We start from the raw sequence: 24,554 nt of genomic DNA, 5'->3' as shown, positions 1-24,554 counted from the left end.
GTTTCCCTGGTAGCTCCTGTGGTCAGCTGAGCCCATGGAAGGAAGCTTCAGTCTGTATCTGGTCCTTGGGACGTGGGCTTGGACTGCCTGGCTTCCCATCTTGCCTCATTTGCCTCTTGGTGGTAAGACCTGGGGCATGTGGCTTCTCCTCTCTGTGCCTCAGTCGCCTTATCTGTTAAATGGGCATAATTATCCCTACCTTATAGAGCTGAGGGGTTGGAGGGCTTGGATTACAGGTTTCCCAGCCTCGGCACTACTCACATTTTGGGCCGGAAAATTCTGTGTTGTGGGATCTGTCCCGTACATTGTAAGCATCTCTCTCTCTCTCTCTCTCTCTCTCTCTCTCTCTCTCACACACACACACACACACACACACACCGCTGCCAGTCATGACAACCAGAAATGTCTCCAGGCATTGCCCATGTCCCCTGAGGGGCACAATCACCCCTGCCTGAGAACCACTGCCTTAGATAAGGGTTGTTGTAGGATTAAGGGAGCTAAATTCCGGTGCCTGGTGTGTAAACGGAGCTGTGATGTTATTAGATCTTTGCTAGGCTGAGAAAGCCAGGCAAAAGTGCCTGTGGGACTTTTCAACCTCAGCCATCCCTGTTTTCCAGGTCAGTTCCACAAACCTTTATTAAGTGCCTACTGTATACCAGTGTCCAGGCAGCAGTGAACAAGACTCAGCCCCTGCCCTGGAGGGCACTGCACTGAGGATGAGAGCAGGGGTCCAGGAGAGCCCAGGGGAGGCACTGACCAGGTTAGGAATCACTGAAAGCTTCCTGGAGGAGGTGAGCCTCATCCTAGACTCGAACATACTTATCTGAGTCTCTTCTGTTCAGGCGGCAGGCTCGGGCTCCTTTTGGGTACCCGGGTGACTTAGTGTCACCCCTACCCCGCTCTGAACTCACTGTCTCCCAGCAAATGACATATACACAGGGAGACCAGTGGTTTTTAACCGGGGGTGATTGTGCCCCCAGAGGCACTTGGTGAGGTCTGGAGAGAATTTTGATTGTCACGACTAGGGGTGCTACTGGCATCTAGAGGGTAGATGCTGCTGAACGTCCTCCAGTGCACAGGGCCGCCTTCTCCACAAACGCTGGGCCAGTCCAAATGTCCAGAGTGGCATACGGTATCAGCAGAGGGAAGGGGGATGAGCTGGCCAACTGGGAATGGTGTCCTGGCTAGGGACTGTCAGGGGAAGGCTTTGCAGAGGGAAGATCCCAGAACTGCGTCTTGAAGGAATGCATGGAAATTAAAAGGAAGTAGGGGAATTGGGATGGGCAGGAATGGTGTAGGTTAAACCTTGGAGGTGAGAAACTCAGCAGGTGCACAGACGTTTCTCGGTGTGTCAAGGACAGATCTAGAAACCAGGCGTGGGAGGGAGACAATTAAGGAGTTTATAAACCTGTGCTGTCCGGTCTGGGAGGCACAAAGCATGGGTGGCCATTGAGCTCTTGAAATGTGGTTAGTGAGGCTGAGAAACTAGATTTTTAATGTTAATTCTTAAAACAAATTTAAATCTGCACACTCAATTCCATTCTTAGAAAGGTTGTAAGTATTTGGAACAATTTGGGTGTGCGAATGTACTTTTTCAACCGTACACTTTGTGAATGCTGAATACAGCTGGAGAACTTCCAATAGAAATTTAGCTTCTGGATTGAAATGTGCTTTTGATACACAAGATACACCATGGATTTTGAAGGCTTAGTATGCAAAAAACTATAAAATACCCCATCAACAATTTTTATATTGATTAACTATTGAAATGTTAATATTTGGGGCATATTGGGGTAAATAAAATCTATTAAATTTAATTGCACCTGTTTGTTTTGACCTTTTTAATGTGGCAACTGGCCAGTTGAAAATTTCACGTGTGGCTTGCATTAGATTTCCACCGGACTGAGCTGGTACAGACCCCACGAGAGAAGGCACTGGAATGTCAGGTCAAAACCAAGGGATCACAGAACAGTTTTAGGCAGAGGTGACGTGGTCAGATTTTTAAAGTAGCTCCATCCTCTAGCCGCAGTGGCAAGAGAGGATTACAGGGGGATGGGGCAGCCTTGGCAGGAGGAGAATATTGTTCATCCTTAAAAAGGAACAAAGTCCTGATCACTGCTACAACGTGGGTCAACCTTGAAGGTATGATGCTGAGTGCAAGAAGCCAGGCACAAAAGACCACATATTGTATGATTCATTTATATGAAATGTCCTGAATTGGGAGATCTACAGAGACAGAAAACAAATTGGTGATGAAAATGTTTTGGAACCGGATAGAAGACGTGGTTGTACAACATTGTGACTGTACCGAGGGTCACTGGAGTTTTTCACTTTAAAATGGTTAATTTTATGTTATGTGAATTTCACCTCTGTAAAAAAATAAAAGTTGCAAAACTTTCCGTACTCATCAGATAAAAGGAGACTGTGTGGCCGAGAAGGCCTTGAACTGCAGCTGCAGGGGGGTGTGGGGGTGGTGCCCGCTGCCAGTTCATGGGCAGGCGGCCAGGCCGGGCCCAGGGGCAGGAGGAGCCTCGGCGTGGGGGCAGACACTTCTGGGCAGTGGGTGCTTCAGAGAGGCCTTGGAGCCAGGAGCAGAGAGAGAAACCTCCGTCACCAGCTGATCTGCCGGCTTGAGCCTGGTTCTCGCCCCCACGCTGGCCGCTGCCCGTGCCCCACTCAGGTTTGAGACGCCATCTCTTGCTTCCTGGCCCTGCTCTCCACTGCTTACCGGCCTCATGCTCTTGAATGAATGACTTTCCCTCTCGGGGGGCTGCCAGCTTTGTGTGGCCTGGCACCACGTCATACCTGGAGCCGAGGAGAGTTAAGAGTTGCCCACAGGTGGATATTTTGAGGGTGACTATCTTGGACTCCCAGGGGAAGCTTCCCGTGTCTTATCTCTGTGTCATGTCCCCATTTCACTGCTGAGGAGTCTGAGGCTCAGAGAGGGGCAGCTGTTTGCCCAGGGTCACACAGCTCACCAGAGGCAGGATTCCGTTGAAAGCTGACCTTGTAGCTCCAAGAATACTGCTCCCATGGGCTTGTGTCAGTGTGCCACCGAGGGCAAGGCAGTGCACCTTTTGTCTTGTTTAGTGAGGACGAAAACCACGCTGACCGGTCGTTGCTGGAAGGATGTAGGAGGGTGAGTGGAGTGGTACAACGCCAGCCCAAGGCAGGGCTCCAGATGGCAGCTGCTGTTTGTTGACTGAGCTAGGTTCCCTCTGCAGGGAGTGCTGCCGTGAGCTCACTTTTCAGGAGCAGAAACTGAGCCTAAGCGTGTGCCGCTGGTGAGAGGCAAAGCTGGGGTCCTAACCTGCTCCTTAGCTCTTGAGCGTTTTCTCCCTGCTGCATAACAGCAGTTCTTGCTCTCATCCGCCCCCCGCCCCCCTCCAAGGCCTGACGTTACCCAGTGTGGCTGCCAGGGCCAGCCTTGCCTGTGCCCCCAGCCTGATCATCCTAGATGAGTGGACCTGAGCGGGCCCACGGATGCCCTCCACTCTCACAAATTCTCCTTCCTTTGCCAGGTGAGTGGTAACTCTTCTGCCTTCCTGCTCCGAGCTACCTTCTGCCTGCTGGAGTAGTTGCGCAGGAAGCTGGCACCTTGGCTGAGTCCTTAAGAGCTGGAGCTGAGAGAGGCCTTAGAGATCTGGCCTCTGGTTCTGCTTCTCTTGACTCCTTGTTCAGCCTGTCTCTTCATCTGAAAAATGGGAGGAATTGTCAGCTTTGCAGAAGTGGTACCACTTGACAATACAAAGTAGGCGAGGGTGTACAGACGGGGAGCTTGTGGACAGCTGGCAGTGGGGGTGGTGGAGGTGGTGGTGGTCTTTGGAGTGTACTTTGGTAGTAACTTCCCTGGGCCAGCAGGCCTCCTTTAACAGTGCATAGGAATGCTTGGGGTCTGGGTAAGATGCAAAGTCTGATTTAGTACCTACTGAATAGGGCTCACAAGCTCCCAGGTGATGCTGCTGATGCAGTTAGCAAAGCAGGAAGGAAATTTAGACTGGAGTACTGGGGAGCCATGGCAGGTTATTGAGCAGGAGAGGAATAGCATCACTGAAGCTGCACAGGGCAGGCAGCCAGGGTCCCCCAACTAGATAATCTCTCCCATGTAGCCTCAAGGAGGCCTGTTCCTGTTTTATGTGTGTGTCATGGTGTCAAAGATGAAAGCGGCCAAAAGTTCATGAGGCAGACCTTGGCAAAATGAATGGTGGACCATCCCTGCCAGGAATTGCCCTGACGCCATTCAAAAGAGGGAGGGAGAGCCATCAGGGTACTTGTAAATTGGCATGTCCTCCCAAGGATGGCAGTGCCCTCTGAGGCCTGGGGTTTTGCTGGTATTGTTTACTGATGGGGTCCTAGTGCTAGAACCAGGCCTGGCACACCAGAGGTGCTCGGGCAGTGTTTACTGAGTGTTGGAACAAATGTGCAGACATGGGAGGATCTCCAAGGCAAATTCCAGAAGGATGCGTATAATCCAGGGATCCTCCGCATGGGGTACCACTGACGTTCAGGCTGGATAATTCTTTTGATGGGGAAGGTCTTGTGTACTGTAGGATGTTTAGCAAGATCCCTGGCCTCAACCCACTAAATGCCATAGCGCCTTCCTCTCCCCATGGTGACAATCAAAACTTGCCAAATGTTCCCTGGGGAGCAAAGTTGCCTGCATTTGAGAACCACTGGTGTAACATGATGGCACGTGACTGGCTGGCTGGCAGGAGGGAAGGAAGGAAGTATGCAAAGATGGAAGACCTTACGCAATTTCCATTCCCATACGCGTTTGGCTATAAACTCACAGAAGGAAGTTGTGGGTGGTTCCTCCCCAGATGGATCAACCATCGTGGAAAAGGTGAGATTTTGTTCCAAAGAGACTTAAACCTTCTCTATATTGTTCTTTATATATATAGGGAGAGGGGATTGTACCTTGAATTAAGTAATTAAATAAATTTTACAAATAGGAATGGGGCAAGTACCAGCTTCTAGAGTTGTGGGCATTAATGAAAGTATTTCCCAGAAGCTCTTAGCACAGTGCCTGGTGCATAGGGGTAGCACAGCCAAGGAAACCATCTTCGTATTATGGTGTTGCATCCTTCCACCGGCCCCTAAGCATATGGGAATTGTCACCATGGGCGAAACTGGAGCTCAGAGAGGGGAAGGGCCTCTCCCAAGGTCACACAGCAAAGTAGGTGGTAGACCTGACTGGAAGCCAGTCTTCATGCCTCCAAAGTGGGGGCTGTCTCTCCTGCCACCCTTTGGCCCCTACCATGTGTGGGCAGCCAACAGGAAGCACTGGGCCTCCTGACCATTGCACCCATGGGGTGAGGCTCTGTGGGCTGGTTCAAGTCCACCGGCCTTTTGGCGTCTGGGTCTTCACTGGTCCAGCTGGCACCCAGGGAGCAGGCAAGGCTGGAAATGGCAGGGGTGGGGTGTGGTACAGTCTGTGGGAGCTGTGCTTGTGGTTTTGTCCACCAGTACTGGGAGAACTGCCAGGGAAGTGGAAGCAGTGAGGGAGGACCTTGGCAGAGACAACCCTGTAGGTGGGCACTGGCTGCCAGCCCTGTGCAGCTTCAGTCATGCTGCTCTTCTCCTGCTCAGAAACCCACCATGGCTCCCCAGTACCTAAGTCTAAGTTTCTTTCTTGTGCCTCCTGGGTTAATGTCTCAGTGCCCCATCTCGATGTCTTAAGAGACTCCCTGTGTGATACCTAAAATCGAAAGACTAATAGTAATAATAACAATAATCACAATAATAATAATAATAATACAGTAATAATACAGTAGGACCTAGAGCATCTGCTGTTTGCTAGACACAGTGCTAAGTGCTTTATGTGCATTATCTTATTTAATTCTTACAAAAGCCACACGGCACTGGTGCTAGTATGATTCCCGTTTTACAGTTGAGGAAACTGATGCCCAGAGAGGTTAGGCATCTTGCTCAGGGTCACACAGCTCATGGCACAGCCAGGATCCAAATCCATTTGACTCCACTTTTACCCAGAGGTGGGTTTTGTACCTCCCGGGGAGCTTTTCTTGCAGGTTCTGCCCCTTGAAAGCTGGGTCTAAAATTGGAGGACCCTTATATGCAACCACAAAGATGAAACCAGCTCAATTTCTATACCCAGGGTTTTGGCCTCAATTTAAATCCTGGCCCTGCCCCTGCCAGCTGCGTGGTGCTGGATAACTTACCTAACTTCCCTGAGCCTCTGATTTTCATCTCTGAAATTGGAGCTCCTAGAGCGGCCAGGAGGATCAGATGGTGCGGCACTTATAAGGCCCTTAGCTCAGTGTTGGCTGAGACAGAATGTGCATTTAGTGGTCACCATCAGTTACATAAGTGACAGCCCACCAAGGACCTTCTTTGTCCCCTCGTGACAGCCCTGCCTATGGGGAGGGCTCCCTGCATACTCATTTTACATGCAAGGATCAAGGCTCAGAGAGGCTGGGGGACTTGCTAAAGCAGCACAGCCAGGGGCAGCAGAAATGGACCCGGTTCCGTGAACTCCTGACCCCCATGTCCGACCCATCCTGCCTTGCTGCCTGCCTCTGTGGGTGCACTGAGATTCTCGGAGAAAAGGAAATGCTGCAAATTAAGGTCTGTGTGTGGGAGGTGACATGTGGTGTAGACAGTCAGCGCTCAATAAATGCTAACTTCAAAGTGGTAATGGCAGTAGAGTTCTCTGGGCAGGTCAGGCAGAGTGACTTGAGAAGGAATGGGGATTTGTAGGGAATTTGTTTCTACTACACTGTAGATTTCTTCCAGAGGCTTCCAGCAGCCCCTGCTGTGCAGACTGGGAGGTTTTCTGAGGGTCCCACACTCCCTGGCTCCTGGGTAAACATGTGAACAGAACCATGTCCTCAGTTGGGGGTTTGCAGAAATGGGTGTGATCTGGAGTGACTCCAGGCAGCAGGGCCCAAACTAGGGTGTGGCAGGTGAGACACCCACCTCGGGTGCAGAATGTTAGGGGACATTAAGACAGTAATCAAGATAAATATTTTAATTCAAAATTTTAAAAATCAAAATTAATAGATGAACCTTGGAAAACATATGCTTAGAAAAAGAAGCCAGTTGCTAAAGACCACATATCGTACTACTCCATGTCTATGAAATGGTCAGAATAAGCAAATCTGTAGAGATAGGAAGTAGATTAGTGGTTTTCTAGAGCTGGGTGGGGGTGGAGAGATTGGTGAGGGTGATATCTAAAGGTATAGGGTTTCTCTTTGGGGTGATTAAAATGTTCTAAAATTGATTGTGGTGATGGTTATAGTGATAGACTCAGTACCATTGAATTGTATATATTAAATGGGTGAATTCTGTTTCAAGAAAGCTGTTACAAAAAAATCTAAATGAATGCAAAAAAAAATCCATGATGAACAAAACATCAAGATTTTAAATAATGTCAGGATCAGTATTACTGATTACTCATATTTTCCTTTCGCTTCTGGCTCTAGTTCAGCTTGGCACAGGTCTGTTGTTAATTAAAATATTGATATTTTGTTCATCTTGAATTTTTTTTGCAGTCATTTTGATTGTTAAAAATACTGCATTCAGTATTTGTTGTACAGTTCTATGGTTGTTAAAGTAAAATCACCTGAGCCGTGCTCTGGGATGTGCCGGCAAGCTTTTCCCGGTACAGATCTCTGCCACTTTGGTGTTCAGTGGCGGGAAGAGGAAATGGTTCAGAAGATGAGCCCAGACCCTTCCGGAGGCAGAACCGTGGCCCCCTGGCCAGGAGAGTCCAGTAGACTTTGTGTCCACACTGGAATCGGTGCTGATAGGAGTCCTTAATTGGAAACCCTGGACCACATTCCAGAGTCCAGGAATTTGGAAGGGGAAAATCTAGATCTTTACTGACCCTAATTTAACATTTTCTCCAAATATCGATGTAGGTGTCGAATTGCAGTCATAGAAATAGCCCCTGGACCTTTGCCACCAATAGAGACCACATATATTTTAATAGCACATTTTGGTTGCTGCCGATATCTCAGAATATCATTGTGCTCATTACTGCATGAGAATTAGAATCGCTATTGGACCTGCTACTAGATCTTGTTATTGATTGCATTAACAAGGAGGCTATGGGATACTATACCCCAACATTTTTTTATAATTGTGCCTTTAACTATGTTTCACTATAATTGATTTCCTTTTAATCCTCTGCATTTTATTTTATTCCCATTTAAGGACGGGGTCCCTCGGTGTCACTGGACAGCCACAGGTCTCCAAGGCACAAAACAGGTTGAAGTACCAATCAGACTGGCTTCAGGTCCCAATGCTGCCCCTTCCTTGCTGTGTGACCTCAAGCAGGCCACTTGCCCTCTCTGTGCTGTTTGTATTTGTGAAATGCTCACAGAGGTGCTCGCTCCCTTTCAGGGCTGTTGTTGGATGTCGGCGATGGGGCTAGAAGCTGCTTTGCGATGGCTTCCGTCTGTCTGGGACGGGACGTGACATGGCACTGGGCTGCTCTGATGTGCACAGCCGCTGGCATATACCCATCTTGGCATTTATCCCATTGTGGTTTATCTGCCTGCCCAGTGGCCCGGTCACTCCTCTTGGACAGGCTGTGCCTGCCCTGGAAATAATAGTACGTAATCACAGCCCAAGGAGGTGGGCACTATTTTCACCTTTCTCCTGGGGATGGGTGAGTGAGGCTTAGAGAACCAAAGTCGCTGACTTGGGTCACCCAGCTGGTGAGCTCCTGTGCCTGACCTAGGTGGACGCCCAAGAAATAGTCCTTAAGGGCTGAATTCTGTGCCCAAGGAGTGTTTCATAGAGGTGGGGAGGGGAAGCACTTGTTACAATGCAGATCATATCTGAGCCCTATCATATAACTTCTAAATCAGAACATTTGGGGTGGGCCCAGGAATCTGCATTTTAACCATTTCAGGTGATTCTGGTGCACACGGAAGTTTGAGAACCCCCTTAAAGGGAAGCAACGAATCTCTGTGCTGAGTGTCGGCTCTTTTATTTAATCCTCGCAACAACCCCGTGGGATAAGTGCTGTTATCACCCCCATTTTACAAATGTGGAAACTGAGGCATAAGGAAATTAAGTAACTGCAACCCCCCACCCCCACCCCCTGGGCTGCATTGCTAGGGATCAGCAGAACCAGAACTCAAAGCCAGGTCTGCAGGACTCCTAATCCAGTGCTCATTTCCTGATCTCAGGCAGCCACTCTGCAGAGGAATGGAGACAGGGTTATGTGTGTGTGGTGGTGGGTGCAGGAAACCCCAGCCCCACAAGGTCACCCTAGCTGTTTCCCGTTTGCAGCATTTACCAGGCAGGGCCCCGTGTGGTTCTGAGCAGGAAGCCCAGAGCAGGGGCTGCACCAGGTGCTGGAGGCAAGGCTGGGTGTCTGGGGCCAGGCGTCTGAGCTGGACATTGCCCCAGGCAGCTGTTTGACCTCAGGCAAATGGCTTCCCCATCTGTGAATTGGGCGGGATTTGGGGAGATGGCGAAGAGCTTGGGTTCTGCCATCAGGTACACTGACTGTGTTGGGGTCACCACTTACCATCTGTGTGATCTCAGGGAAGGCACTCCACTGCTCTGCACTTCTGTCTCCTTTTCTGTAAAATGGGTTTGTCATGAGGCCCCCCCCAGTCCTGGCTTTTAAGGTCTACTGGTTGGATAAGGAGACTATCCACGTTGCTGAGGGCAATTTCTTTTGTTGATTGTAGGTGCAATCAACTGATGGTAGATGCAAATTTCATCTATGAAATACCCCCACAGTAACAAGCAGGCTAATGCTTGACCAAACAACTGGATACCATAACCTAGCCAAATTGACACATGAAATTAACTATCACAGTGTCTTTGTCCATTCCCGTCTTTGTCCATATGTCGTAACGACAAAAATCATTAACATTAAATGCTAACATTTTTCATGTGTTGACTCTGTGCCAGGCTTTATGGAAGCTATATAATACCTCCTTCTGCTGCAGAGGTTATTCCCTTTTCTCAGAGGAGAAAGCTGAGGCTTGGAGAGCTGAGCAGGCAGACCCTGGACACCCAGTCACTAAGTGGTGGGACTGGGGTTTTACCCTGGCCTCATCAATCCCTAACCCTGGTTTGCACCTAAGAGAGTGCTGAACTCTGCCTCAGAATGGAGGCTGGGAATCCATGTGGGGTCCTGCTCTGGAAGTTTTAGGTGAAAAAATGCAAAGCAAATCAGGGAGGAGAAAGCCCAGATCTAGGGAGCCATTGACAGAAGTTGGAGGGAGAAGACATGGGTTTCCCCCTGGCTTTCCCCCTTACCACCTGTGTGGCCTCGGGCACGTGGCCTCACCTCTCTGAGCCCCAGTAAATGGATGGTTAATCTGGAAAGTCCAATCCGGTTCCTCATAGTTTCCATCTCACTAGGAGTTTGGAGGAATTGCAGTGATGTATATAAAACCCCTTAGCACATTACCTGGCATGCAGTAAGCACTCCATAAGTGCACGTTAATGTTTACAAGGCAATATGCCAGCCTGCCTGCTCTTCTCCCCTCTTGAACCATTCCAAGTGCTTTTTATGCTCAATCAAAATTATTATTTTCCCACTTCCTCTTGCCCTTCTGGAATTCAGCTTTTTCTCTCTGGAGTGGTTTGCAGGTCTCTGATTCCCGGGGACCCAGAGAGCTAAGGTCTCCCCAGCTCTGCAGGGGTGGGCAAGCGAGAAGTGGCGCAGTCAGCGCAGCCTGGCTGGTGGGCAGTAGCCGTGGCGATGGAATGTTTGGGAGCTGGTTCCCACAGGGAGGGCACCCCTTGGCGGCCTTTGCATCACTCACTCTGTAAGTGCAGTGACCCACCTCCTTAGCCGGCTTTGTGTGCTTCCAGTCCCTTCTGCCCTCTGCCACTTTTTTCTTGGGAATCTCTTGACCCGCTGAGCTGGGAGACATGGTGCTGATTTAGAGAGTACAAATGAGTTTGATCCAAAGCTCAGTGTGGGTCACAGTGTAAATTCACTCCTTTCTTTGACCCTAATGTTTGTGACCCCTTATTAATGGCTAAGCATTTGTAAAAGGTCTGATTGTATCACATGCTGGTTTCCCAGCATGAACAGCTCCATGAGGCAGGGGCCTTTGTCTGTTGCCGTGATGTATCCTGAATATCTTGAGCAAAGCCTAGTGCATAGTAGATGCACAATAAACATTTGTGTCACAAACTGATCTCGATCTGAGGGGTCCCTTAGATTGACGATCCCTCCCTGCCTCCCTTCCCTTCTAGCAGCCATTTGGGGTGACCCCATGGGCAGGTAGAAGGAGAGGTTTTCCTGTTGCCTGATATGAGCTGCATGACCCAGTGCCAAGGGCAATGTCTTGGAAACAGAGCCAGAATTGAACACTGGCTTTTCAAACTCATACTTGTTGCGTGGCTTCCGCTAATAACTTCCTCTCTCCCAGCTTCAATTTCCTCATCTATCAAGTGGGGATAAAAATCCCCACTTTACGAGGTTTTGGATGATGAAATTGGAAAAGGAGAAATCCTTAAAATAGAACTTGCTATGTGCCAGGCCCTGTTCCAACACATCCCAACCTATTTCCACCTCCCAACGCTCCTATGAGGCAGATATTATCATTCCCATCTTACAGATGAGGAAACTGAGACTCAGAGAGGCTAAGTGACTTGCCTAAGGGCCCACAGCTGGTAACTGGTGGAGCCGGGATTTGAACCCAGGTTCTCGGGCCCCATGCTGGGCCTGGCAGGCAATTAAAAAAACACTAGTCTTGGTATTATTGCATAGAAAGACAACATGACAACAATACTAAAGCATGCCTTTAGGAGAAAAATATTAATTACCTACCACTCAAATGCCACCCCTGGAAGCATTTTGAAAGTATTTCCTTTTTGCCTTTTTTCTTACCTGTGGGTTTTTTTTTGTTGTTGTTTGTTTGTTTTGTCTGCTGGTTGGTCTGGTTGATTTGGTAGTGTTGCTTTTGGGTATGGTGACGCTCACTCTGCACCGACAAAAGTCCTTTCTCACCCATAAAATGGAGAATGGGGTGCCACCCCCACTGGGCTGTTGAGAGGACGAAAGGAGGCGGTGCAAGGAAAACCCTCGTCTGGGGCTTGAGATGTAGTAGGTGCTTATTAAATGTTAGCCACTATTACTGATACTGCTCCTGTGAGAAAGGGGCTCTGGTGATGCGCCACTCCATGCCTCTCATCCTCTATGTCGGTGTCATCCAGTAGAACTTTCTGCAGAGACGGAAATGTGCTAGAGCTGGTGGTTGGCAAGCTTTTTCTATAAAAGGCCAGACAGTGAATATTTTAGGTCTTGTGGGGGCCCATGTGGTCTTTGTTTTTTTCTTCTTTTCCTCTCCCCTCCCCCTCCTCCTCCTCTTCCACTTTCTTCTCTTCCTTCTTTTTCCTTCTCCACTTCCTCCTCCTCCTTCTTCACAAGCCTTTAAAACCTTCATGACCTGAACCATGACAGTAGATACGAATTGACCAGAAATAAAGAAAAAGTCATTCTGATGATGGCAGAGATGTGAAAAACATTATGTGCAGTAATAGAAAAGGACAGAAGAAAAGCAGAAAGCAGATCAGCCTCACTGGACTTAGTATTTGCACTTGAAAGAAAAAAAGCAAAGCAAAGAGTCTTCCACTGAGAGAGTTCATTAGGTTGACTGATATATTCTCGTTTAGCATAAATTAGTTTCTGCACTGAAATAGAGGAGGAGGACAAAGGACTAGTAGGAAACACAGTTGGACCAAAAAAAAAAAAAAAAAAATGTAGACAGAACCTAAAGAAAGACTCTCAAATGCTAGATTCTTGTAGTCTACAGGGAGTTATTGAAGATCCTTGAACAGTATAAGATATGGAAGTAATATTCAGAGGAATGATAGATAGCTTCTCAAATTTTTTTTGAGTCATGGCCACGTGCATTAACTAAATTTAAAGCTACAGTTTATTAAAACTGTGAGGTAGCACATGGTATATAGGTGATGGCGTTTGGAAAGTAATATACGGCTAACTCCAATATATGACTCCTCCAATGCTTCTGAACTTGCTGGGTGGTGAAGATCCTGACTTATGATTATGATTAAATGAGGCCTAATTCCATCTGCAGTAGCTGATTTACATACAGAATCTGTATTCATATTTGCAGCCGTTGCTAGGAACTGTGGCCCGAGGCTAAGATTTGCTTATTAAAAAAAAAAAAGGCTAATCCTGAGATATAATAGAAAGAGAACCTCCAAGGGGAGACTCTCAAAATCCTGGAGCAGATGCAGTAGGTTTTTGGGTTTATCCCTGTCCATCTCCCCTGTGGTTAGAGATGAGAAGCATCTTCCCTTAGCATTAGCTGGCCTTGCCTCGTGGGAAGAAGCAAGAAGCTTTTATCTTTAAAAAAGATTGTAAAGCTTTAGTTCATCTAGACGCTAGGATGTGTGCACTTTTCTGAATGTTTGTTTTACTTTAATAAAAAAAAAAAGTTGATGATGAAAACAAAAGTTACACCATTCTTAGCTCAGTTTGGCCCAAGGGCCCTAGTTTGCTGACCCCTGGGCACTCGAAATGTGGCTTCTGTGAACAAGGAACCGAATTTCAAATTTTATTTAATTTGGCTGAATATAAATTCCAAGAGCTGCGTGTGGCTGGTGGCCCCATGTTGCACGTGCAGCTCCAGGTCACCCAAGGCTCTGAAAGGGCCTGTGTCCCCTGGGGAGGGGAAGGGCCAGCCGGTGGGCCGTGGGAACTGCCTGCCTGGCAGCCTCTGGGGCTCACTGACATTTCAAGGGGCACCCAAGGGCAGCTGGGCCCACGCCACCCACCTCTGGAAGATTCAAGTGCCCAGGCCTAATGGGTTTTATTTGTTCCCAAAGCAGCCAAATCTGAGGGCAAAACTCTTCTGCCTCTGAGTTTCGATGGTACTAATTGGGCTCATATTTTAGAGATAGCAAAAAACTTTACAGAGGTGAGAAGCTGGGCATTGAATAAGAAGGGAAGGAGGGCAAAGAAAGACAGAAAACAGCTCACACCCAGTTAATTTCCTTTCTGATGCAAATAATAATAATAGCTGAGTTTTGAGAAAGTTTTATTGTGGTAACATATATACAATGCAAAATTTCCCATTTTAACCACTTACTTGTGTTCAATTCAGTGACATGTGTCACATACCCAATACTATATTACCATCACCACCATCTGTTACCAAAACTTTTGCATCACCCCAAGTAGAAATTCTACCCATTAAGTAATAACTCTCCATTCCTTTCCCCCAGCATCTGGTAACATGTAATCTACTGTCTATCTCTGTGAGTTTAATAACTGAAAAATTTCAGCACTTATTATTATCCTTGTTTAAACCTCCCAACAGCCCCTTTTACAGATTAGGAAAACTGAGGCTCAGGAGAGGGATAATCTGTATAGTCAGGGAGTTGTCCAACCCCGGCACTTTGTTCTTAATCGCTCCGAGCTCCTAGAACAGGACTGAGAGGAGGGGAATTGAGGCTCAGATGCAATGTGGGACTCTGTGGAATGATGTCCCTTCGTGGGCCTCAGTTGTCCTATCTGTAAAATGGGGACAGGTGAGAATTAGACTCAAATCCTCTCCACCCTAAGTGGTAAGGACACAGGATCAAGACACACACCGGGACTCCTTGGTTCCATGTTAGCCGGTTCCTGCTGTGTGCCGGGCCCTGTCAGGGACACAGTCTCATTTCTGTAACAAGGCAGTTAAGTGTTGGGTGTCCAGATCTCATGGATCTGGGTGCTGATCCTAGTTCCTTCCGTCAGTTCCTTGGTTGCTCTTCCTCTTGTTTTCCCATCTGTAAAATGGGCATTATCTGAGTACTTTACTCTCAGTGGGATTAAATGGCACAAGGAACTGACATACATTTGGTCAGTGTGGATGGTGATGGCAGGCCATTGCCTCACTCTAAGGGCACCATATGCATTGTAGGCTGGGTACGTGGTGCCCTATGGAGTTGTGCAGTGCACAACCTGACCATCCATACTCAGCAGTCCCAGGTGGTTATACTGGTGTGGTGGTTGTGGTTGTTGCTTATTGTTGAATTTACTTTTCCTGAAGTCCAAGTTCCCTGGGCCAAGAAGTAGGGAGAGGCTTGGTTTGCAGAGACCTAAGGCCACCCCCTGGGTTGTGAATTGCCTCCCAGAGCCCTTCCCTCAAAAGTCATTGTCTTGTGCCCTTGGGGAGCCCCAAATCACCTTCTTTTCCTCTGAGGGGTCCTGACCCCTCTCCATGGAACCCACCCCTGATGCAGTGTCTCCTTGCTCTCTGCAGGGATCTGCCGGTGGATAGTCTTGGCAAGCAGGCAGGAGGGCTGGAGCCCAGAGATGAGAGTATCCAGGAGAGGTAAGTGCCCCCACAAGGCCCAGCCACACCCTGGCTCCTCTGGAGACAGGCCTTGGCACAGCCACCTCTGCGCCCCATCCTCATTATTGAGCCACTGAACAAGCTTTTCCCACTGGCTTTTCCCTCTGCATTCAGCTAGCAGGTTGGAAACCCAGTACTGGAGAAAGCTGGATCCCAGCAACACAGAGAGGGCAGTCCTCTGCTCCTTCTTGCCAATAAGAAAGACAGATCCTCCTGGTGACAGGTTAGAGAAGGTTGAGGCCCAGAGAGGGCAGGGAACTTGCCTAGCATCACACAGCAGATTCAAGGCACAGCCGGAACTCGAACCCTCTCTCCTCCCATCTTACCCATGCTAGCATTTTCACTTCACAGAAAAGTTGCCTGAGCCTCACAATTGCTCCATGAGGAAAAGTTATTATTACCACCTCCTTCCCCATTTTCTTTTTGAGGAAGAAATAGAAGCCCAGAGAGGTAAAGCCCCTTGTTCAGGTCACCAGCTGGAAAGTGGCAGAGCTGAGATTTGAACCTGGAGCTGCAGAACTCCAAGCCACTCACCCTTCTCACTGCCTCCCTGGTAGTTGCAGGAAGCCAGGACACCTCCCTTGCCAGGGACCTCCCAGGCAGGGGGAGCAGAGGGCAGGCCCAGGTCCCAGGCTCTGGATAGCCAGGAAGCTGCCCCCCTGCTTTGTGTGGATTCCCAGCTGCTTTCTCTCTGCCAAGTTGCTCTGCGTTTTCTTCTCAAGTCCTCCTCCGAGTTTTTGCTGGCTTCTGCTTATCTCTGGCCCACTTGCTTTGAGCCAGTTTCTTCTGGTGGGCCTCTTGCTGGGTCCTGTTCAAGGCCAGTGAGCAGCTCTGCCTGGGCCCGGTCCAATCTCCAGGCCCAGGCTGTGTGACCTTAGGCACGTTGCTGTGTATCTCTGAGCTGCCGGGGTGAGTCATTTGTACCTAGGGGCTGTGGTAAGGATCCTGTCAGATAATGCATCAAAAGCAGAGGAAGCTTGTTTTAGTTTCTCAGCTGCTAAAACAAATACCATATGATAGGTGGGCCTAATAAATAATTAGGAATTATTTAAAACAGGAATTTATTGGCTCCCAGTTTCAGAAGCTAGAAGGCTTGCTTCCTTCTGGGGTTGGGATCTTTTGGCTGGCTGGAAATCTTTGGGATTCCTTGGCATTTCTGTCACATAGCAATGCACATGGCAGCTTCTTCTCTTTTCTCTTCTGGGTTCTGTTGACTTCTAGTTCTGGTTGTTCCCCATGGCTTCTCTGTGACCTTTCCTATAAAGCTTCTAGAAATAGGTTTAAGACCCATCCTGATTTGGTTGGGCCACACCTTAACTGAAGTAACTGCATCAAAAGGTCCTACTTGCAGTGGGTTCACGCCCACAGGAATGGATCAAGATTAAGAACAAGTTTTCTTGGGTTACATAGCTCCAGGCCACCACAGTGCTCAATAAATACCAAGCACCCAGCTAGTTCCTTAGGCCTGAACGAGCTGAGGTCAGATGAATGATCTGCAGTTTGCAAAATTAGTAAAAGTCAATAAGATTTTCTTTGTGCTGCTTGTCCATTTTTCTCAGTCTTTCCCCCAGGTATTTGGTGTCCAGATTACTTCCAACCCCAAACATAAGCTTGTGCGTGCACACACACACACACACACACACACATACAGCCATACACACATTTATATATAGATCCCTGTACCCACAGACCCACACATACACACCCACAGACCCTCCCCTTACCCACAAACTTTCCACACCCCCTACCACATACATACATTCACACACAGCGACTGCCCCCCACGTACACACACACACCTGTCTTTTCTGGAAGGAACTTCTCGTTTCTAAATTATTTCCCTTTCTCTTCTTCTCTGCACCCCCTAGCCCTGTCTGTTCCCCCCAATCTCCATTCCCTCACTCCCCCCCAAGTGTCAGGAAGAAATGATGATTGTGCTATTTCAAGCTAAGGGAAGAGTGACAGGCCCCCAGGGGCATTGGCATTGAGGTGCAGATCAGCCGAATTCTAGTCACCCGTCTAAAGGGAGAAGGTCACTGTGGCCTGGCAGAAACCAAGGCACTCAAGGAGGCATTTCTGAATGGCTTTATGTCCTGCCCAGACCCTTTTCCCTTGAAAGTAGCCCAGGAATTAGAGTGCCTATGAACCACCCCCACCCCTCACAATTGTCAGCAAGATTTAATAGCACATTTTTCTGGGGAGTCTGTGCTGTTATCTGCTGCCCAGAGCAGTTAGTGACCCCAGGAAGAGGCTCAGCTCTGCTTTATCAGCCGCCTCCAGAGTCCTCCCAGCAGCCCTTTGAGGTTAGCAGACTCACCCCTCTTTTGCAGCTGAGGAAACTGTGGCTAAGAGGGTGAAGTGACTCTCCCAAAGCCACATTCCAGGAAATGCCAGAACCTCTCGGTGGTTTCCACCCCAGGCCTAAGGCTGCCCGTGTCCTCTGCTTTAATGTCTATTTTCCACTATTTTCCACCTACTATGACCGTAGGGGCCCAAAGAGCTCTGGTGGACAGATTGGCCCAGCTGAGAACCAGGTCCCTTGGTGTTTTGGGGTTGAGCCTCATGTCCAAAGAGGGATGCCATCTTGCCATCTCCCCTCCTCCCTTCCTATCAGACCTTCCATCATCCTCTAAGCCGCCCACTGGGTTCTTTTGTGCCTCTGGGACTTTGCACTGGCTGTTCCCTTTGCCAAAAACACCCTTCCCTCCCTTCTCCACCTGGGCTGTTTCCTATCCACTATTCATAACTCAGCCTGAGGGCCACCTCCAGGAAGTCTTCCCTCACCCCTCAGGGTACACTCACCACTTCGTCCTAGGTCTGGGAGCGCAGTGTGAGCAGGTCTGGGGACAAGGCTGTGCCAATTAGCTCCGTAGCTTCAACTCCCGGCACATAAACAAATAGCCAAGGATAATGGTAGGAACTGCTGATGTGTTTTTTTTTTTTAATGCTTATACTATGTGCTGGGCATGTCCTTCAGTTATTTTCCATATGGGGGGGGCACTTAATGTTCACGACAACCCACTGAGGTCGACACTCTTAGACCCATTTTATAGAAGAGGCTCAGAGAAGTTAAGTCTGTTGCCCAAGCTCACACAGCCAGGAAGTGGCAAGAGCCCAGGACGAACCCAGGCCCTCAACCAGAGACCTCAAGCCCTTTGATTCTGGAGAGAGGTGGGAGGGGCAGGTGGGGGAAACCAAGGCTCAGAGACCCAGCAAGGGTGACATAAATAAGGGCTAAGGGTGGTCCGAGATTGGGTGAGTGTCCAACTGGGGTTCGAGTCTGTACCTTCTATGTTGAGCTCAGAGCTGCAAAATCGAGGGGCATTGGGGGAAAACGGGAGGAGACAGAGCTGTCATTTTGGGTGCCTGAAGAAGGGGGGGTGCTGAGCTGGGCGGACCCCTGCTTTTCCAGGCAAGCCCTGAAAAATTGCCACTGAAGTCCCATCTTCTTTATTAGCAATGCTGGGGAGGGGTTTAGGCTTCAGGGTCATAATTCCTGACTTGTGTCCCCTACCCCATTCCCTACCATCACCCCAAGTCTACCCAGGGTGCCTGTGGGAACTTCCTGATCAGTCTCCGTCCTCCCTTCTCACCCCTGCAGCCTGTCTCCCCAGAAAAGCCAGCAAAAGTCCCCCGAGGGACTGCCCCTTGTCCCCAAGGCCCTGCCTGGGTGCTGCCCTCCCCAGCTTTTTCTCAGTTCCATGAACACCCCAAGCTTTTTCCCTTCTTGGGGCCCACACTTCCTATACATCTGCCCCTGGCAAGCTCCTCCTGGTCATCCAGCTCTCAGTGTGGGTGCCACCTCCTCCAAGAGGCCCTCCTTAACTGCCCTACTCTCTCTCCCCTACTTAATCCCAACCTTTGACAGCTGTTATCACGGTCTGTCCATAGCTCATGCCTTACTTGCTTCCCTGCTAGGACGTAAGTTCCTCGAGGTCAGAGGCCTGGCTGTCTTGTCCACTGTCCTGTTCTTATTAGTTCTTAATAAACATTCACTGAATGAAGAATGAATGAATGGATGGCGATCCTGAAAGAAGTCCTGACCAGGGTATTCAGAGTCAACTATGAAAAGCATTTCCTGCAGAGACAGAGTGTGGTCATTGAGAGCAGACACTGGAGTCCGATGGCCTGGGTTCGAATCTCAGACCCTGACATGGCCGCTCTCCCAGCTTGTGACTGGGAGCAAGTGATACAACTGTTCTGTGCCTCAGTTTCCCCCTCTGTCTACAATGATGACTTTATAAGTGCTATAAAAGGGGAAAATAATCCCCTGGCACCTAGTAGGTGCTCAGTAAATATTTATGGACTGCACGTTGGCTGAATGAGCAGGGCCTGGCACTGTTCAAGGAGTCAGGGATACAGCAGGCAACAAAACAGACAGAAACCCTTGCCCAGGTGGAACGGGTGTGCTTTGCAATCTGACATTCTGGGGGATTATTATTTTTTCCCCATTTGATAGTATTGTATAATAACCATGGCTCCATTTATCAGATGGGAAAACTGAGGCATTGAGAAGTTAAAAGAACTGCCTAGAAAGTAGGCAGTCGGGATTTGAACCCAGGCGGTGGGGCTCCAGAGCCCCTGGGAGACCTCCCCTCTAGGGTGGCTGGAGGATTTGGTGACTTAACGCAAAAGGCCTAGCAGGGTGCAGGCGCACAGTGAGTGCCCTGTGTGTCCCCAAGATGGCCTTCGCCTCTCTTGGGGTCTGCGGGGCGAAGGCCTTCCCTGACCATGTGTGTCCCCCCCTCTCTCCCCAGATGTGAGCCCGACAGGCCGCCGGCTGCCCGGTCACTGAGGCGGCCCCCCGGCCGGGGCCTGCGCCTCCCCCGGCCCAGCATGCGCCTGTCGGCACGGAGGGCGCTGCTGGCGGCCGCCTGCGCCCTGGCCCTGGTCCTGGCGGTCCAGCTGGGGCAGCAGGTGCTGGAGTGCCGGGCGGTGCTGGCGGGCCCGCGGAGCCCCCGGCGGGCCATGCGGCCGGAGCAGGAGGAGCTGGTGATAGTGGGCGCCGACCGCGTGGAGTACCGCTACGGCAAGGCCATGCCGCTCATCTTCGTGGGCGGCGTGCCCCGCAGCGGCACCACGCTCATGCGCGCCATGCTGGACGCCCACCCCGAGGTGCGCTGCGGCGAGGAGACCCGCATCATCCCCCGGGTGCTGGCCATGCGCCAGGCCTGGTCCAAGTCCGGCCGCGAGAAGCTGCGGCTGGACGAGGCGGGCGTGACGGACGAGGTGCTGGACGCCGCCATGCAGGCCTTCATCCTGGAGGTGATCGCCAAGCACGGCGAGCCGGCCCGCGTGCTCTGCAACAAGGACCCCTTCGCGCTCAAGTCCTCGGTCTACCTGTCGCGCCTCTTCCCCAATTCCAAGTTCCTGCTGATGGTGCGGGACGGCCGGGCCTCAGTGCACTCCATGATCACGCGCAAGGTCACCATCGCGGGCTTTGACCTCAGCAGCTACCGCGACTGCCTCACCAAGTGGAACAGGGCCATCGAGGTGATGTACGCCCAGTGCCTGGAGGTGGGCAAGGACAAGTGCCTGCCCGTGTACTACGAGCAGCTGGTGCTGCACCCCAGGCGCTCCCTCAAGCTCATCCTCGACTTCCTCGGCATCACCTGGAGTGACGCCGTCTTGCACCACGAGGACCTCATTGGCAAGCCCGGTGGAGTCTCCCTGTCCAAGTGAGTGGAGCGCAGAAGCTTCTGCCCAACCCCACTCCCCACCCCGCCATGGCCCTGGGGTCTGCAAGCTCAGCTCTGCTCACCAAGCTGTGTGGCCTTGGGCAGGTCGCTGTATCTCTCTGAGCTCAGCCTCCTCTTTTGTACTGGTGATCTGCCAAGGGGGTGGCTAAGAGTAGAGCCACCCACCAGATCTCCCTCCCCTTAGCTCTGTGGCCTCTCTGAGACCTGGTTTCAGGACCAAAAAAATGGAGACATTCGTTTCTAGGAGAATCAGCAAGCATTTGAATGTGCTTTGTAGGAAGGCAGGAGTGGGTAAAGGTTAAGAGCACAGATTCTGGAACCAGGCTCCCTAAGTTAGAACCCTGGTGACTTAACCTTTCTGTGCCTCCATTTAAGCCATCATAACACTGGGATATAACTTACCTACTTCATTGGCACTTATGAGCATGGAATAGGATAAAATGTGTTAGTTGCTGCTATTGTTATTTCTTTTATTGTTATTTTAGGGTTGCTGTTGCTCTCATTGGGAAAACACATCATCCTCACCATATTACTGTTTCAGAAGCTATTTGGCCAGCACACAGTTAAGCCCCCCTTTTCACTTTATATATGGACGTCTTGCCCATGGCATTCAATATTCTGTGGTGATGTCATTATGAGTGGCCAGATAACTTTCCATTACATGAATTACCATATTCTATTTAACATCCCCTATTGCTGGACACTTCAGTTATTTCCAGTTTTCTTGACTCTTTCCAAGCCTTTCTCCTGTGAATATTCTGGGACGTGTCCACATTATTTCTATACCATTAAGTCTGAGAAATATTTTCTCTTAATCCTCACAGCAGTCAAGGAAGTGGGGACTACATTTATCCCCATTTTACAGATGACAGGAACCGAAAGAAAAGGTACTGGCTTGAGGCCACCCAGCTAGCAAAGTGTTAGGTGCCAGGATTTGAACCCTAGGCCTGTCAGACTCTGAAGTGTGTGCTCTTAGGCTCTCCACACCCTGGGTCATTCCCCCCTCCCTCTGTCCCTTGCTTTCTGCCATCCTCCTTTGGGGAGGCTGTCCCTCACTCGAGACCCAGAGCACTTGAATTTTGTGGAAGCAGAGTGTGCCATCTCTGGGAGTCTCCATCCTGATCAGGCCCAGGCATCTGGGAGAGCCCAGGGGAGGGAGCACTGTCCCCTCTCTCCCATGGCTGGTGCCTGTTAGGTTCCATCCCTGAGAGGTCTGTGGTGTGCTGTGCAGAGGGGGAAGCTCAAAGCAGCTCTTCTCCCTGGCAGCGAAGAGCCAAGAGCTGGGATATAAATGATCATCACAGAGAATCAGATTACCCAGGGAATATCTTTTCATTGTAGAAAGTTGGGAAAATACACAGTAAGGAAGAGAAAGACACCACCTGTTGGGCCTTTGTCAGGGCATATCGATAAAACCAGAGTCCTAAGGAACATTGTACGTAGTAGCCTTTTTCCACTTTATCTGTGGGACCTCTTGCCCATGGCATCCAATACAACATCATTTTGAATGGCCAGGTACGTGAATTACCATATTCTATTTAACATCCCCTTTTATTGGACACTTTGGTTATTTCCAGTTTTATTGACTCTTGCCAAGCCTTTCTCCCGTGAATGTTCGGGGATGTGTCCCCATTATGCTGTACCGTAATGTCTGAGAAATATGAGGGTCATGTCAAAGGCCATACATATATTAGAGAATTTTGACGTAATGGATAGAGCTAAGGTTTAAATTTGGGTCTCCAGACTTCAAGTCCATGTTCTTCCCATGACTTCACACCCTTTCACCTTCCCCAGTTCCTCGCACTCCCCATCCTGTCTTCCTTTTGCTACATCTTTCTTTTTCTGTTCTTTATCTCCAAGTCATTTCTTAGTTGGGATGGATGCATCTAGAAATATGCCTTCAGTCCCAGATTCCCCACACCCCACCCTACAAGGTGCCTGAATTATAATTGGTAAAAGCTTCATGATTCACACGGCTTGGTGAGCCTGTTTTAGGGGACTGGAAGGACGCACAGTTGATATGAAGATTGTTCTATTCTAACAGCGAAAACCTGGAAGCAACCTGAATGCCCATCTTTGGGGGAATGGAAAAATAAGCTATAGTGTCTTTATACTATGCAATACCACACAGCTGGACTAAAGAATGAGGTATTATTGAGGGAAAAAAAGTTGCAGAACAATACATATAGCATAGAATTTCTGTGTTAAAAACTGCAAACATAATAGTAGACTGTGTGTGTGACAGCTAACGGTTATTGAGAACTTAGAATGTACTCTATACTCTTTTAAGCTCTTTTCATTGTATGAACTCATTTAATCCTCACAACAGCTCAACAAAGTAGATATTATTATTATTTCCATTTTGTAGGTGAGGAACTGAGGCTCAGAGAGGTGAAATAATTCACTCAAAGCCACACAGCCAGAGGTGGTGCAGCTGACATTTGATCTAGGCAGTCTGGCCCTTGAGTCTGCTCTTGACCATTCTGCTATTGAAGGGGCAAAAAAAGGATCAAAAGGGTGGGATGTATTCTAGAATGTTCTATGGTGTACCTGTGGGAGCTGATGTACTGAGAGTGGTAAGCAAGGGACTTCTAGCTTCATCTTTAGTGTTTTACAATTTCCTTACAAGGGCAAAATATCCACATTGGTTGTACAAATAAAAAGTTATTTTAAAAATACCAGGGAAGTCAAAGAAGCAGAATCTGTGCACCAATAGTGTGCATTGGCTAGTACATTCTCTCAACTTCCCACCACACGCTCTCATCCCCATTGTACAGAAGAGGTATCACGAGGCTAAAGTGACTTGCTCGTACTCTCCCAGTTGGTGGTGGTAGAGCTGGGCCAGACCCCAGGAATCCCCAGCCATTCCCGCTGCCCCCAGAACGAGTGAGCAGAGAGGCCCCCCAGGTGCAACCTGGGTCTGCTGTCCCCTCTCCAGCCTGTCCTCTCTCCCCAGGATCGAGCGGTCCACAGACCAGGTCATCAAGCCTGTAAACCTAGAAGCGCTCTCCAAGTGGATCGGCCACATCCCTGAGGATGTGGTGAGGGACATGGCCCAGATCGCCCCCATGCTGGCTCGGCTCGGCTATGACCCCTATGCAAACCCACCCAACTATGGCAACCCCGACCCCATCGTCATCAACAACACGTACCGGGTGAGTGCAGGGGTGCACATGGAGATGTGCTCCCAGGCTCCGGCTGGGGTCGAAGCTTCTTGCTATCTGAGAAAATACTTGGTTTCTTGATTCCTGAGTAGCTGGCTCATTTCTATCTAATGGACACTATGAATCTTATAACTACCTGTATTTCCATTTTTGCTTAGGCTGCAAGGAAGCTCAAAGCTAGCTGGTAATGTGTCTCTCACACTCTGTAGCGTCTAACCTCAGACCTATTTGTGTACTAATTTCATCTTATTTCTCTCCTATTGTTTTTTTTTAAAACTTTTTAAAATTATAGTAAAGAGTACATAACATAAAAAATCATTTTAACCATTTTTCAGTGAACAATTCTGTGACATTAACTGCACTGACAATATTGTGTAATT

General features: G+C 49.3%; 1 protein-coding gene across 2 annotated transcripts in view; it reads left to right on the top strand.

The window, feature by feature from the left end:
- Positions 1-24,554, top strand: part of TPST2 (tyrosylprotein sulfotransferase 2) — a 48,852-nt gene that overhangs the window by 17,130 nt on the left and 7,168 nt on the right. The window contains exons 1-4 of one of the 2 annotated variants that reach the window (XM_037817132.1): positions 2,513-2,680; positions 15,219-15,290; positions 20,069-20,989; positions 23,967-24,165. In XM_037817132.1, coding sequence (XP_037673060.1) covers positions 20,148-20,989; positions 23,967-24,165 — 1,041 coding nt within the window. In that variant the 5' untranslated portion in view covers positions 2,513-2,680; positions 15,219-15,290; positions 20,069-20,147. Of the gene's footprint in view, positions 1-2,512; positions 2,681-15,218; positions 15,291-20,068; positions 20,990-23,966; positions 24,166-24,554 lie in introns of those variants that run through there. The other variant, XM_037817131.1, reaches the window with a different exon arrangement.

The sequence above is a fragment of the Choloepus didactylus genome, chromosome 23, assembly GCF_015220235.1.
Source record: "Choloepus didactylus isolate mChoDid1 chromosome 23, mChoDid1.pri, whole genome shotgun sequence".
Lineage (NCBI taxonomy): Eukaryota > Metazoa > Chordata > Mammalia > Pilosa > Megalonychidae > Choloepus > Choloepus didactylus.
The sequence above is the reverse complement of the archived record's forward strand: the minus strand, read 5'-3'. Positions and strand labels throughout refer to the sequence as shown.